This window comes from Doryrhamphus excisus, chromosome 18, assembly GCF_030265055.1.
Source record: "Doryrhamphus excisus isolate RoL2022-K1 chromosome 18, RoL_Dexc_1.0, whole genome shotgun sequence".
In the NCBI taxonomy this organism is placed as follows: domain Eukaryota; kingdom Metazoa; phylum Chordata; class Actinopteri; order Syngnathiformes; family Syngnathidae; genus Doryrhamphus; species Doryrhamphus excisus.
Window position 1 is genome coordinate 7,732,577 of NC_080483.1, and position 13,094 is coordinate 7,745,670.

General features: G+C 40.7%; 1 protein-coding gene across 6 annotated transcripts in view; it reads right to left on the minus strand.

Moving 5' to 3' along the window:
• The window catches only part of arhgap9 (Rho GTPase activating protein 9), a 42,988-nt gene that overhangs the window by 24,620 nt on the left and 5,274 nt on the right, over positions 1 to 13,094 (minus strand). For 4 of the 6 annotated variants that reach the window (XM_058054296.1, XM_058054298.1, XM_058054294.1 and 1 more), the window contains exons 2-5: positions 3,466 to 3,790; positions 2,437 to 2,629; positions 1,985 to 2,370; positions 276 to 530 (exon numbers count right to left, since the gene is read on the minus strand). In XM_058054296.1, coding sequence (XP_057910279.1) covers positions 276 to 530; positions 1,985 to 2,370; positions 2,437 to 2,629; positions 3,466 to 3,684 — 1,053 coding nt within the window. In that variant the 5' untranslated portion in view covers positions 3,685 to 3,790. Of the gene's footprint in view, positions 1 to 275; positions 531 to 1,984; positions 2,371 to 2,436; positions 2,630 to 3,465; positions 3,791 to 7,725; positions 7,779 to 13,094 lie in introns of those variants that run through there. The other 2 variants (XM_058054295.1, XM_058054299.1) reach the window with 2 other exon arrangements.

A 13,094-nucleotide genomic window follows, 5' to 3' on the forward strand; every position in this document is an offset into this window, starting at 1 on the left:
TGACAACATGTCCTTTCATTCCTGCGGGTGCAATCCTTTCTCAATCATATTGTCAAATCTACAATATATGGATGTTGTTCAGATGCAGTTCTTTGTCTCAAAATATCCCTTTTGTGCAAATATACTGTACTGCAAGCATATAAATGAGACAGCTCGTTAATTGTTCAACCCTGACACTTCTCTCACCTCTTCTCAGAGAGAATTCAGTTAATCCCACTCTTGCCCACAGTTGTAATGAATGTTAATTGAGGACGAGAACAACAACAAAGCAGCACCTGCTTGTTGGCGGCTCCTCCGCGAGCTCTCCGAGGAGGTTTCCAGGATCTCTCCTTAGTGATGGTGTTGACGTAGAAGCTTCTCAGAGAAGCCGGGTCCACATACTGCTCCCACAGATCAATGACCTGGACAGGAGGCTGACCCGGGATCGGGCTGGGTGGCTCGGTCTGAGACGGACGCCTCTCTGGTTGGGGTTGGTGATAGAGAGGCGAGTCCTGCCAGGACAGCTGAGACAAATAGGACTCTGTCGGGACCTAGAAGAACAAATAGAACATTTCAAACAGCTCAGTAAAAACCTGTAAAATTCAATATTCAATATTTTGGGGTGGTCTGTCAATATGCAAAGCAACTTCCACATGTTTAAAGTGCTACTGAAAAAAAGGATCCAAGCATGTTCACAGCTAAAATAAGCCAAATAATTACTGGAGGACTATTACAATTATAGCTATTACCATAAAGGTCAGTAAGGATAATTCATAATGCCGCCTACAGAGAACATACTAACTCCTTATTTCTAAAATCACAAATACTTAAACTTGCTGATATAGTAATCTTCAAACAGCTAAAATAAAATTAAAATAAAATAATGCATAATGCTAAAAATAACCAATTACCTAAAAATGTCATCCAATACTTCTCTACAAGAGAGGAACTGGGAACTGATTATGGGATGCACTCAATTGTAATCTGATGCATGTTTAAATGAAATAAAACCATTACCAATTTTACCCCAATGTGGTGCACAAGTCCAATAGTTTGCCCTTCCCTGCTTTAGAGTGGTCCAGGAAATTAATGTCAGTTGCCAAAAATTCTGCTCATACAGTAATACAGTGGTGTGAGTTTGTGGTAAATATTTTTTTAAAGAATCAATAAAAACATTTGGAAAGTGTGTGGGGGATTTTTTTCTTGCAATTGAAGTAAGTGCATTTGTGAGAGAAATGTGAAAGGATAAAGACCAGCATGTCCTTCTTACAGGGATTAAGCAAACACACAGTTTAGTTAGAGACAAGAAAGAGAGTGAATAATGCCTTGCATGCTCTCTGATGTAATTCTGGGATGCCCTGACGTCATTACTGACACTCTGGAGGGATTATTAAAAGGCACAGGGTGACATTGCTACAGTGTGTTACAGTGCATGGCAAAGAACAAAGATATTCAGTATTTTAACATTGTACTCTTTCATTTGCTTCATATACCGTATGAAACAATGTAATAATGCATTTTCTTTATGATAGAACAGGTCTAGAACATTGTCCTTTGATTAAATAAACTAACTATATCAACATGCATGTGTGCTATTGGGTGTTGGTTTCATTTTATGCAGCCGTAAGCGATTATAAAAACCTGTTTCCTTGGCTCCATGTGAGTGTGCACAAATTTTAATGTGTTATAATGTGCAGAAAAGTAAGGTGTGGTCGCTTTTTCATGTTTCTGATTGGCAGCCAGAAGTTACACAGAAGCTAAGTCCCATTATAATGTGTTTATGAGAGAGGGCAAACAGGTAGCACCACAAATAAAATTAATATATATATTTAGTACATTTACCATACAGTGGTTTGGTGTACTTTATACTTTAATTTGTAGATATTCTGCTGTAATAAAGCAACTGGGAATATCAACAGCATAGCCTAGGCTTCATTAGAGTACCAAAAATATACATTTTTACGCAGGGATCTAATACATATGGATCTATGTAAGTGCTTCCTACCTGCAAGTGGTTGTTCTTGCCAGAAGATCCCACCACGTCCCACTGGCTGCAAGACTTCTTGGGCGGCCTGTAGTTGACGTGACTGCTGAAGCTGGCGCCCACCTCGTCGTAAGGGTTCTCCATCACATTGTCCGTTAGGTTGCTGGAGCTCTGGCTGCGAGTGATCATGGGGACCACCCTTGCGTTTGTCTGAGCCGCCGAGACGTCCCCGGGGACCGTAAGGTGGCTTGACGGGGAGGTGGCAGAAGAGTTGGGGGTGAAGGTGAACCCGGAGAGAGGCAAGGTGGGGAAACGGCCACCTACAGTCATGCTGCCGTTGGTGTCCGGACCTTTGAAGGCACTGCTGGAGCTCAAGTTCTCCATGGAACGGTAGATGGGTTTGCTTGCTATGTGTGAAAAATAAATGTATTATTCCTTAGGGAAAATTAAGACTGATGTGTTTGACACTTTACCTTGGTGCTGCTCATGATATACTGTGGGGCTTTGAATGAGCGCCACTCTTGGCAGGATTTGGACGTTGGAGTTGAGCGAGGCAGAAATGATGAGGCGCTGCGGTGACGCCATAGGTGCGATAGGAACCTCCGTCACGTATGTGGCGGGAACATATAGAGGCTTTGTTTTAGTTGCTGCTCCTATCCGCCGCACCTTTTACACAAACAAATAACAGTGACAATGATGAAGGAAGCAGGATTCGAAACCCAGATCCTCCACATACCGTATGACCTGCTCTACTTCCAGAGCTACACTGTCTGATAGCTAAATAAGTGTTCAGTATGTATTTTTTTGGAGGTGGGGGGATCAAACCACCAGAGAATGGTGAAAAAACGCATGTAATTGAGATGCCCAGGAGGTCATCAAACAGACTTACAGTGCAACCAAAAATAACATACAATGTAACTACATGACTTGGTGCCAAAATAAATGCTAACACACCGATATACATGCAAAACAATAGTATTTTATTGTCATTTCACCCCCAAAGCATTCTGGGTAACTGTGTTCCTGCAGTAGGATTGTGCACGTGGGCCTCCGAGGATGCCCTGCAGGTTCTAAATTGGGGTATACTGTTTAGGTATAACGGCTGCACGGCGGTCGTGTGGTTAGCACACAGACCTCAAAGCTAGGAGACCTGGGTTCAATTCCACCCTCGGCCATCTCTGTGTGGAGTTTGCATGTTCTCCCCGTGCATGTGTGGGTTTTCTCCGGGTACTCCGGTTTCCTCCCACATTCCAAAAACATGCTAGGTTAATTGGTGACTCCAAATTGTCCATAAGTATAAATGTGAGTGTGAATGGTTGTTTGTCTATATGTGCCCTGTGATTGGCTGGCGACCAGTCCAGGGTGTACCCTGCCTCTGGGCCGAAGACAGCTGGGATAGGCTCCAGCACCCCCGCAAAATGAATGAATGAATGTATAGGTATACTGTTGTGTTGGAAAGTCTTAAGTACAATTTCAGAGTGTCATGAAAGTGCCTGGCTCACCTGCCACCAGTCCGCATTGGTCTTCTTCAGGAGAATGAACCTCTCGCCCTCCCGTATGCAGACCTGCCTCCCATCAGCGCCGCGATAGTTGTAATCATACTGGGCCTCCAGGACCACCGTACCGCTGGGCACGCCACACAGCGTCACCCCCCTGGTGTTTACAGGTGCTGCAGCAGGTTGCTGATGCGCCACGGACCGCCGCCATGTCCCAGACAGCATGGTTTGTCCGTCTTCAGCAAAGAGAGCACTGATGCTGGCAGATGACAATCCTTTTAAGCTTTGCAGGAGCCAAGGGAGGAGACTGAAGAGGGGATAGCACCATGTTCTGGAACAAATACAAGGTCCGTTGCAGAATTATAAATGACATGTGTAATGTTTGCCGGTTATTTGCTGCTGTTGATTTTGGATGTATGGTCTTTTATTTATTCATGTGACATTTTTTATTTTCTCATGAGGAGTAGCAGGGGGTTTGGCATCTAAAATTATCATCATCTAAAATAATGAGTACATAAAATAATAAATATATAAGATGTAGGGCTGTCAAACGTTAAACTTTAAGGTTGGGAGAGCAGCGGTGACTCTGGAGCCGAAAGCAGGAACAAATATTGAACAGAAAATGGACAAAAAAAATTGTATTTTGATCGGTAAACTTAGATTGAAAGCTCTAGCAGATGACTATCACAACAAGACCAAAGTTATTTGTATCTACTGTCGCAGTGATTTGAGCTGTCATGGAATACAACGCCTGCTAGAGGTACCTTGCCAGCTAGCATGTCCCAGCTAACGAGTGTTTTTTTTTTTTAGATGCGAGTGATTTTTCCTTTGAACTGCGAGCTAAAATTGGAGTTACAAGCTCCTACTTACGGGCAGGCATAGTTGAGGACAGCTATTTGGGGGCTTGAGTCAATGTGACCATGGCTGAGAATGGATGTAGCACTAGCATTAGCAGTGCATTATAGCAATCTAATTTAGTATGTATTGTGTAAAAGACATTGTGTACTACATAATAATATGCACATTAACACTCAATAAGGTCATCAAATCTTACCTTTACGCTTTCACACATAGTATCCGCATTTGGGAGCAAATATGAGAGTAGAAATCTAGTATAGTAGTCTATCTGAGTATGGTGGTGCGTTCAAGGACGGTCAAACAAAATGGGACAAATCACCGCTCGCATTAAACATTCAAAAACACATTTTTTCTTACCAAATATATAAGTATCAGTTTTTTTTTATCAGAATCAGATTGCCCTTTATTGTCATTTTACATATAGTAGAATGAAATTGCAGCAGCTCCATTTTCAGTGCAAGACAGTATAACAGTACAAAATATAGAAATTAGAAATTAGAAGAATAAATAAAGAATAATGACACAAATATTATGAAGTAACAGCATATCTTATATAAAATTATTTAATGTATTTGGCATTTGTTTCTAATAGCTTTTGTTTTGATGTGATGGACTGCAGCTCATTTTTTCCCAGTGCACTATCATGATATTATGATTGGCAAAATACAAATATGGTAACATTACGCCACAATTCCCACCCTTCCTGTGAAGTGATGCTGATTCTGCATGAGAACACATGGAAACATTGACGGATGAAAACATATTTTTTCGTTAGTTTCCAAGAGAGAAAAAGCTGCACAGCTGAAGTAGACTAAAATAGCGCTCCTAAAGTAATGGGAGTGCTGCAAGTTATTTTTTCATTGTAAGAGTGTCATTATTTATTCATAAATTGCCCGGAAACGTTTTAAAATGGCCCATCAATATGTAGAAGAGTATGGTGGTACTGTGATACAGAGAAAAGCTGCAAATCCTACAATTTCCAAAACTGGAACGAGCCAATGTTGAGAAATGGGTGTGAGTGGATTAAATGTGGGTGTATATTTAAATTGTGCAGCTGCCCAAAGTAACATCTGTGTGTCTCTCCACCTCAGCCAGCATGCCAAGACCTGCTTACATAAGACAGGTCAAACTTTTGATAAAGCCGTGCATGCATCCTCCCGCCATTGCACACACATCACAAGCATAGAGTGACAAGGCCAACATCCCCCAGGCACCTAGCAACAGGCCTGCTGCTTCCCCGAGCCCACTGCTGCAAGAAGAGGACGTGTCGAGTGCCCAATGTGGGCTGAGGCGAGAGAAATCCCAAAGATTTACCAAGGAAAGTGTAGTGATGTTGGGACTTTTGCTCCTTTCTGTTATTAAAACATTGGCCCTGTTGCCGCTGTATTGTGCAATACAGTGTGTATACTGCATATTCAGAATTTGCATAACATCAAAGCATTGTAATAACCATTCATAAATCATATTCTCACAGCACAAACAGGAAGCGCTTCTGTTTAACCTATTTCTGTCTTTACTGTTCCAAAATAAGTGCATATTAAAGAAAAGGACTGGTTCATTCAGAACTACAGGTCCTAGTAGGAGGCTTTAGTCACGTCTTTGGACCTATTGTTTGTAATGTGGCACCAAATCAACACCAGCTTATACTTTTAGCCAATGACAAGCAGGATAAGACTTAATCTAATCGCCAATAAATCTCACACGTAGTGTACTCCACGAGACCAACAAATTAATGTCTTTTTTTTTTTTTTTTTTACTTTTGTGGTGCAGGTGAGCTTTTTTATATTTTAAACAATTTACTTAACTTATTTTTACACTTGGGTGTTGTTGTTTTATTGCTTTACTGTAGGTTTTATGCTTTCTTTGTAGCACTTTGAGATTTCTGTAAAGTAAAGTGCAATATAAATAAAAATTATTATTATTATTATTACAATGTAACTCAGTTGAATTAAAAAGTAATACATGGAAACAATTTAAGGGCACCATAACAACGTTAACTGAATAAATTGACATAATGTGAATTAAATGATGTCATAGTGCGGAGAAGGAACGGTCATGTGGGGAAGTATGGCTAATGGCTAATCTCATCTGGAATTACACATGTCGAAACGTCGGCCTAAAACACTGTTGGACGTTTGCAAAAAATTTTGATACTTGATGAATGGAAGCTAGCGGGGTTAGCTTAGTTTAGCAGAGCATGCTAGTGCGGCTGTGTTTACGCCATTTTGTGTTTTACCACTTCAATATATGCTAGAGTTTTACAATGCCCGCTGACTTCATTATTAACCGCTTTAGTTATTTTCAAGAAAACATTCAGTTTTTATATTATTATTTCAAAAGATTAGAGCTTGAAAATGGTAATAGATAAAGGCATACTGTAAATGACAAATATCATCAGTATGACCCAAAGTTTGTGATAAGAGTAAATTCACTCATCTAATTTGCATTATGACATCACCAGGCTCAGAAATGGTTATCGCCGTGTCTGCACGATACCCAACAAGCTCATCAAAATGAAGAAGTATATTTCCTGCAACGTTGCAAAAAAAGTTTGGGAACCAGTGACGATGTCTGAAAATGTATTTACATCGCTCTGGTTTCTTTAATAACAGAATATTTGAATCAGACTAATTAGACGTTGAAATTGAATTTTCATGTTTTGAGTGAATTTTCTCGGATTTGCGAGCATAACTTAATGCAGAAAAGTGTACTTCCGCATTAAGAGTTACAAAGTGGGCGATAAGAATATCCACTTGCATAATAAAGACGTTGTGATGTTCGGAGGTTCCGTGAATGTATCTCGCAATCTGTCTAGTGACAAAGACAAAAGTGTCATTGCAATGACGAATGGACTAAACATATTTATTTGGAGTTGGAGATACATGTATGTGCGGAAATTGCACTGCTGTTGATGTGTTATATAGATATGTTAGATATGAAAAAGCATCAGATAATGTGGGGAGTCATGATGCCATTTTGATTGTCGTCTCAATTTCTTGTGGTTTTTCAAAATTCATTTTGCAGGCCTCACGACTATCAGGGGTCTACTATACACATTTACAAATGCATTTACAAATGCATAAAAAATTTGAACACAGAAAATGAGGATGAGATGGCCGAGGAGGGGGTTGACACGACACCCCAACATAACAAGTCCATATGGTAGCGGAGACAGACATGGGCACTGTGTCAGAGGCAACCAGGGCTTGTGCCAGAGGCGTGAGTGCATCAAAACAAAATGGAAAACTGGTGCAAAAATAAAAAGTAAAAGAAAAACAAAACATGCAAGAAGTTTGTGTGACTGGGTGGCACTGTCACACATATTGCGTGAACATGCAAGTGGAGCTGAAGAAAAGGGAGGGAGCAGAAATTGTTCATGCGTGTGAGAGAGAAAGATGAACAACTCACCATGGTCCTGGAAGGGAGGAGATGGAAGATAGTGGAGGGCTCTTATGGAAAAGCTGCAGCACCACAGAGATGGACACTAGTGAGTGGCCCCCTCCCAGTTGAACCTTGTTTTAGCCAGCTAACATGAAAAAGCGCCCAAAAAGGCTGGCTGTTAAAGGGCCCCTATCAAGCAAAATTGTATTTTTAATACATTATGTGTCCCTAGAGCAGGGGTCTAAAACTAAATTTACCTGGGGGCCACTGGAGCTAGGGTCTGGGCAAGGCTGGGCGGCATCAGGTTTTCATTTGCATTTATTAAAAACAGAAAAATATACAAACTTTTTCAGTGCTTTGGTTCCGATTTTCTACAAGAAAAGCTCTGATAAAACATTCCACTGTTCTCAAATATCTTAATTTTTATTTTTCTACACAAAATAAGATGAAAAATAAATAAACAAATCAAGAATAAAGAAAATCAATCAATCAGTAATAATAAATATTTATATATTAATATATACTTTATTATATATTAGTAATAAATATAATAATAATAATAATAAAACGGCAAATAATAAAAACTTAAGAAACCACATATAGTTGGTGGGTAGACAAATTATGTTTTTCAGATTAAAATGAACAAAGCATTATTAGAGCCCTGTGGACATGACAAAACACGACTATAGTCACATTTATACTTTTTTTTTATTTACAACATATTGCGCAACTGCAGGGTCTTGACACATGCTAACTCGCAAACTAGAGAGCTAGCGACCTAAACGGTAGCCTTCAAGTTATTTCCTTTAAACTTAAAAACTTACCACTTCCACACGGATAGGGAGGACAACTATTAACAGTTATTTAACCTTTAACATGAACATTAATCAAACATAATACTTTTTTCTGGGTACATGATACCATACAGCATCCATATCAAACTTGCACTAACATTAAACTTTCATATCAAGACAGGGGCCTCAAACTAGTGTCCTGCGGGCCACATTTGGCCCGCGGGCCGCGTGTTTGACACCCTTGCCCTAGAGTTTATTTATGTGCATATAACCTGACAAAAACCTCATCTCACTCACTTCTCAAAACTTCCTCATGGACATTATACCACTTGACTAGCACCTAGCTAGATAAATTAAAACAAAAAGAGCAGGTTTCACAACACATTTAAATAAAGCCTGGAGCCAACTCACCAACTCTCAGTCAGTCACCTACAAACATGGGAGCGGCAAGTTTCATCATTTTGTTTTTTTTTTCAGTGAACATTCTAAGCTAACATGACACTGCTGTTAAAACAATGTAATGTTAGCACTTTAGCTCACGCAGTTACTGTATGCTAGTGTTGCTAACATCTGTGTCCTCCTGTTCCACTCCTTAAGGTGAATTTTTTTTACGTGGTATATGACATTTATTATATTGGTAATAATAATACTAAGTACACAATTACAGTGTATTTGTAAGAAGTGGATAAAGTACAACATAGCGCTTCTCGGAGAAAAACACAGCTCATTAGCATTAAAGCTACACATAGAAAATGGCGTCTTCCTAGTACACCAAGAGTAAATTTTCAACAACACACCTCCAATACTGTATTTTCAGTCATAAGAGTGGAACACAGAGAAATATAGCCAGAGGGAGCCAATGTGTACATAATTCAATCAACAGAGTTATTGATCAGCACATAGAGCTGATTACATGTTGTAACTCGGCAGAGGACATCATGTGATTGTTGGTTACTATTGGCTGTGTTAGACAGGACCACAAATTGCACGATGCTGTACTACAAGTGTGAAATTGTGTCACTGCCGTTGTCGTGCTATACGTTTGAAGTGCAAAGAGGGCGGCTTCGAATGATCGGCGTCTTCAAAGGCCAGAAGAGTCATGGGAGAGAGAAAGTACGAGTGAATGAGGAACATCAAAAAGGCATCCACGTGTTCCTTCACTCTGACTGACACACACACACACACACACACACACACACATATATACATGCACCCACATACATAAGCACAGGATTGGCTAGAAAACTTGACAGATTCTACAATAACTCCAAAAGAAACCCCATGTGTCAAATCTCCACAAGATGGTAGTAACTGCGTTTGAAGTACAGTAGAACCTTGGTTAGCACTCTGGTTAGTATGTATAATGTGTTTAAAAATGAAAATGTACGACACAAGTTTGCCTCGGTGTGCACTTGCAACTTTCTTGAGCTCCATTTTGGGTTATGGAGGTGAGAAACATTATTGAATTTGAGAAGTAATAATAATAATCATGGCAAAATATGAAGGTGGTGACGGCTGATCTCGCTGCCTTATTGTGTTTTTGGTCAGGTTAACAATCATGTCTTTGATGAAGACAAATAACCTTAAAAGCTAATTTATCACTTTTATTCATCAATTACTGCATTTATATTGTTTCTTATGATAAGAATTTATCCGGCAGCCAAGACCGACACCGAGGTTCCACTGTATCATAAGTAGTCAGCATCCAGTAGATGGATTTTTAAAATAAAATGAATTAAATTATGTCTGTTACCCTTGTTGTACTGTTTGGCTGAGCACTTTGCTCCTTACCATTATTACAACATTGGTTCTGTTGCTGCTGTTTTGTGCCATACAGTGAATATTTGCACATTTCCTATTCAGCATCTGCAACCAAATTTGTGATCATAAATACTGTGGAACCTTGGTTAGTGTCATTAATCCTTCCTAGGAGACTAACTGAGTCAGACTAACTGAAAGGGATGTTAACCAAATCAATTTTCCCATAAGAAATAATGTAAATCCAACTGAAAGCCAAACATTGAGCAGTGAGTTACCACACACAGGCTCTGAGATATTTGATTTTAATAATATTATAACTATACTTATGCACTAACATAGAGAAAGAATGAATGGTAACTATTCACACTAACTTGCTGGGATTATCTGCTCAAGGCTAGAGACGTCTCTAAACAAGTCCTCCACATGCTTATCACCTAATTCAAATAGTTTTGTGTGTCTAGGCATGTGAGTCTGCCCTCTATCAACTCACAAGCAGAGGAGATCACCACTCCCCTCGCATATGTGGTTCCTTATATTATTAATATTTCAGCAGAAAGAGTCAAACTTTTTCCTAGAAGCCATCTGCTCAGGTTGTATTGATTGTTGATTGTATTGTTATTAGATTATATATATATTATTATTCTGAATCAATTTGTCTTGGACTCACAGCTAGGAGACCAGGTTTTTTCCGGGTATTCCGGCTTCCTCCCACATTCCAAAAACATGCTAGGTTAATTGGCGACTCCAAATTGTCCATAGGTATGAATGTGAGTGTGAATGGTTGTTTGTCTATATGTACCCTGTGATTGGCTGGCGACCAGTCCAGGGTGTACCCCGCCTCTCGCCCAAAGACAGCTGGGATAGGCTCCAGCATCCCCCGCGACCCTCGTGAGGAAAAGCGCTAGAAAATGAATGAATGAATTAATTTGTCTTGGACTCACAGGAGAAATCATAGGAGACCAGGGTTCAATTCCACCCTCGGCCATCTCTGTGTGGAGTTTGCATGTTCTCCCCGTGCAAGCGTGGGTTTTTTCCGGGTATTCCGGCTTCCTCCAACATTCCAAAAACATGCTAGGTTAATGAATATAAATGAAGTTGTCTTCGAGTGTAACCCCTGTGAAAAGCAGGTACCGTGTACTTTATATGATATTCATGACCATGCGGTCAAAGAATGTCCTCCAAATCATTAATCAGTATTTATTTTTGTCATTTCTAGTCATATAAAAGTTATAACGATTGAACCCCGAAGAGTAGAGAATTTACCATGCATACATCAGCTGAGATAACTAATATACAATAACACTAAATGATGGCCAAACAAAGTGTTTCATTGCAAAATATATCACTTTCAGCACAGAAGGAGTCCATGGCTGTGGGCGCAGAGATGTTCGTGTAAAAACATACAATCAACGGGAACTCCTGCACGGTTCCTTATGAATGAGAACAGCACAGGTTTGGATTTGACTTAAATGCAACACACCGAATGATCACAGGTTCCAAATTAAACAGGCGGACCCGCTTCTTCCTCCTGGCGATGAGAGCTCAATAACTTGATGTAGTATGAACGTGCCAAAAAGTCAATGTTATTTATATAACCCGTGCGCGTTCTTTAAAAAGCGAGCACCCCCCGCTTTCACTTTGTGCATGGATGGTACACTTATAAGCCGTGATGTCTCTCTCCTCTATAAGAGACACACGCCCGGAGCCAAAACAGCCTTTCATCCTCCCAAAGCCATGCATTATTGATGACCACACCACAGAGACATGCTCAAACACACACTGCGCTTCCCTCTGTGACGGCTCGCTGCCTGTGTGTGAATATGTATGCAAAACTCACATATGTGTGTGTGTGTGTGAGACTTAACAGGTGGGCTGGCTTCTTTAATAGCAGCTGCAGGTGATTAGCCAATGGGAGGCCAGATGATGACACATAGAGCAGCCATTGGCTCGACTACGACGACATGTGTGCTCTTTGTGCCTCACTGCACACACAACAACACTTCACATGTGCCATGCCATCATTCCCAGCCTTTGCGAGCGTCAAAACTGACGCAACGTGCTGGTGTTTACGAGGCCCGGGGGGGTCCCGCGTGTGGTAAACTTCTTCAGAGAGTTGCCGCTTCCTGCGCGGGGACAGGAACAACAACCAGACAGGCTGGCGTTTGCCCATCAGACCAAATAAGCTTTCTCTGGGGAGACATCATCAGTGTGTAAGACAAATAATGATTCCATACATCTATTTTTATACTGTTTGTCCTCATTGGGGTCACGGGTGAGCTCGAGACTGGGTCAGCTGACTTTGGGCAAGAGATGTGGTGCACCCTGGTCTGGTTGCCAGGGAATCACAGGACTCATACAGGTGGTCTTTGGTTTATGACGTCCTGTGTTATAACACCACTCCCATAAACAAAAACATAATTTCTCCGCTAATTACATAACAGTATGCACCACACACTCTCCGGAACAATATCACTGCTTATTAGTTAAGTTTTTACACTCCATTATGTCTCCCAAGTGGCAGTGTGCCAAAGAAAAGGAACGCCATCACCATGGAAGTGAAAATGAACGTCATAAAAATCTCAGAGAGAGGAGATACGCCAATTATTCTGGCCACTTTACTACTCGACTGTGGTGACCATCATTAAATATTAAGATGAATGAATGCTAATGAATTCTGGAGTTGGGCTGCACGGCGGTCGAGTGGTCTGGTTCAATTCCACCCACGGCCATCTCTGTGTGGAGTTTGCATGTTCTCTCCGCGCATGTGTGGGTTTTCTCCGGGTACTCCGGTTTCCTCCCACATTCCAAAAACATGCTAGGTTAATTGGTGACTCCAAATTG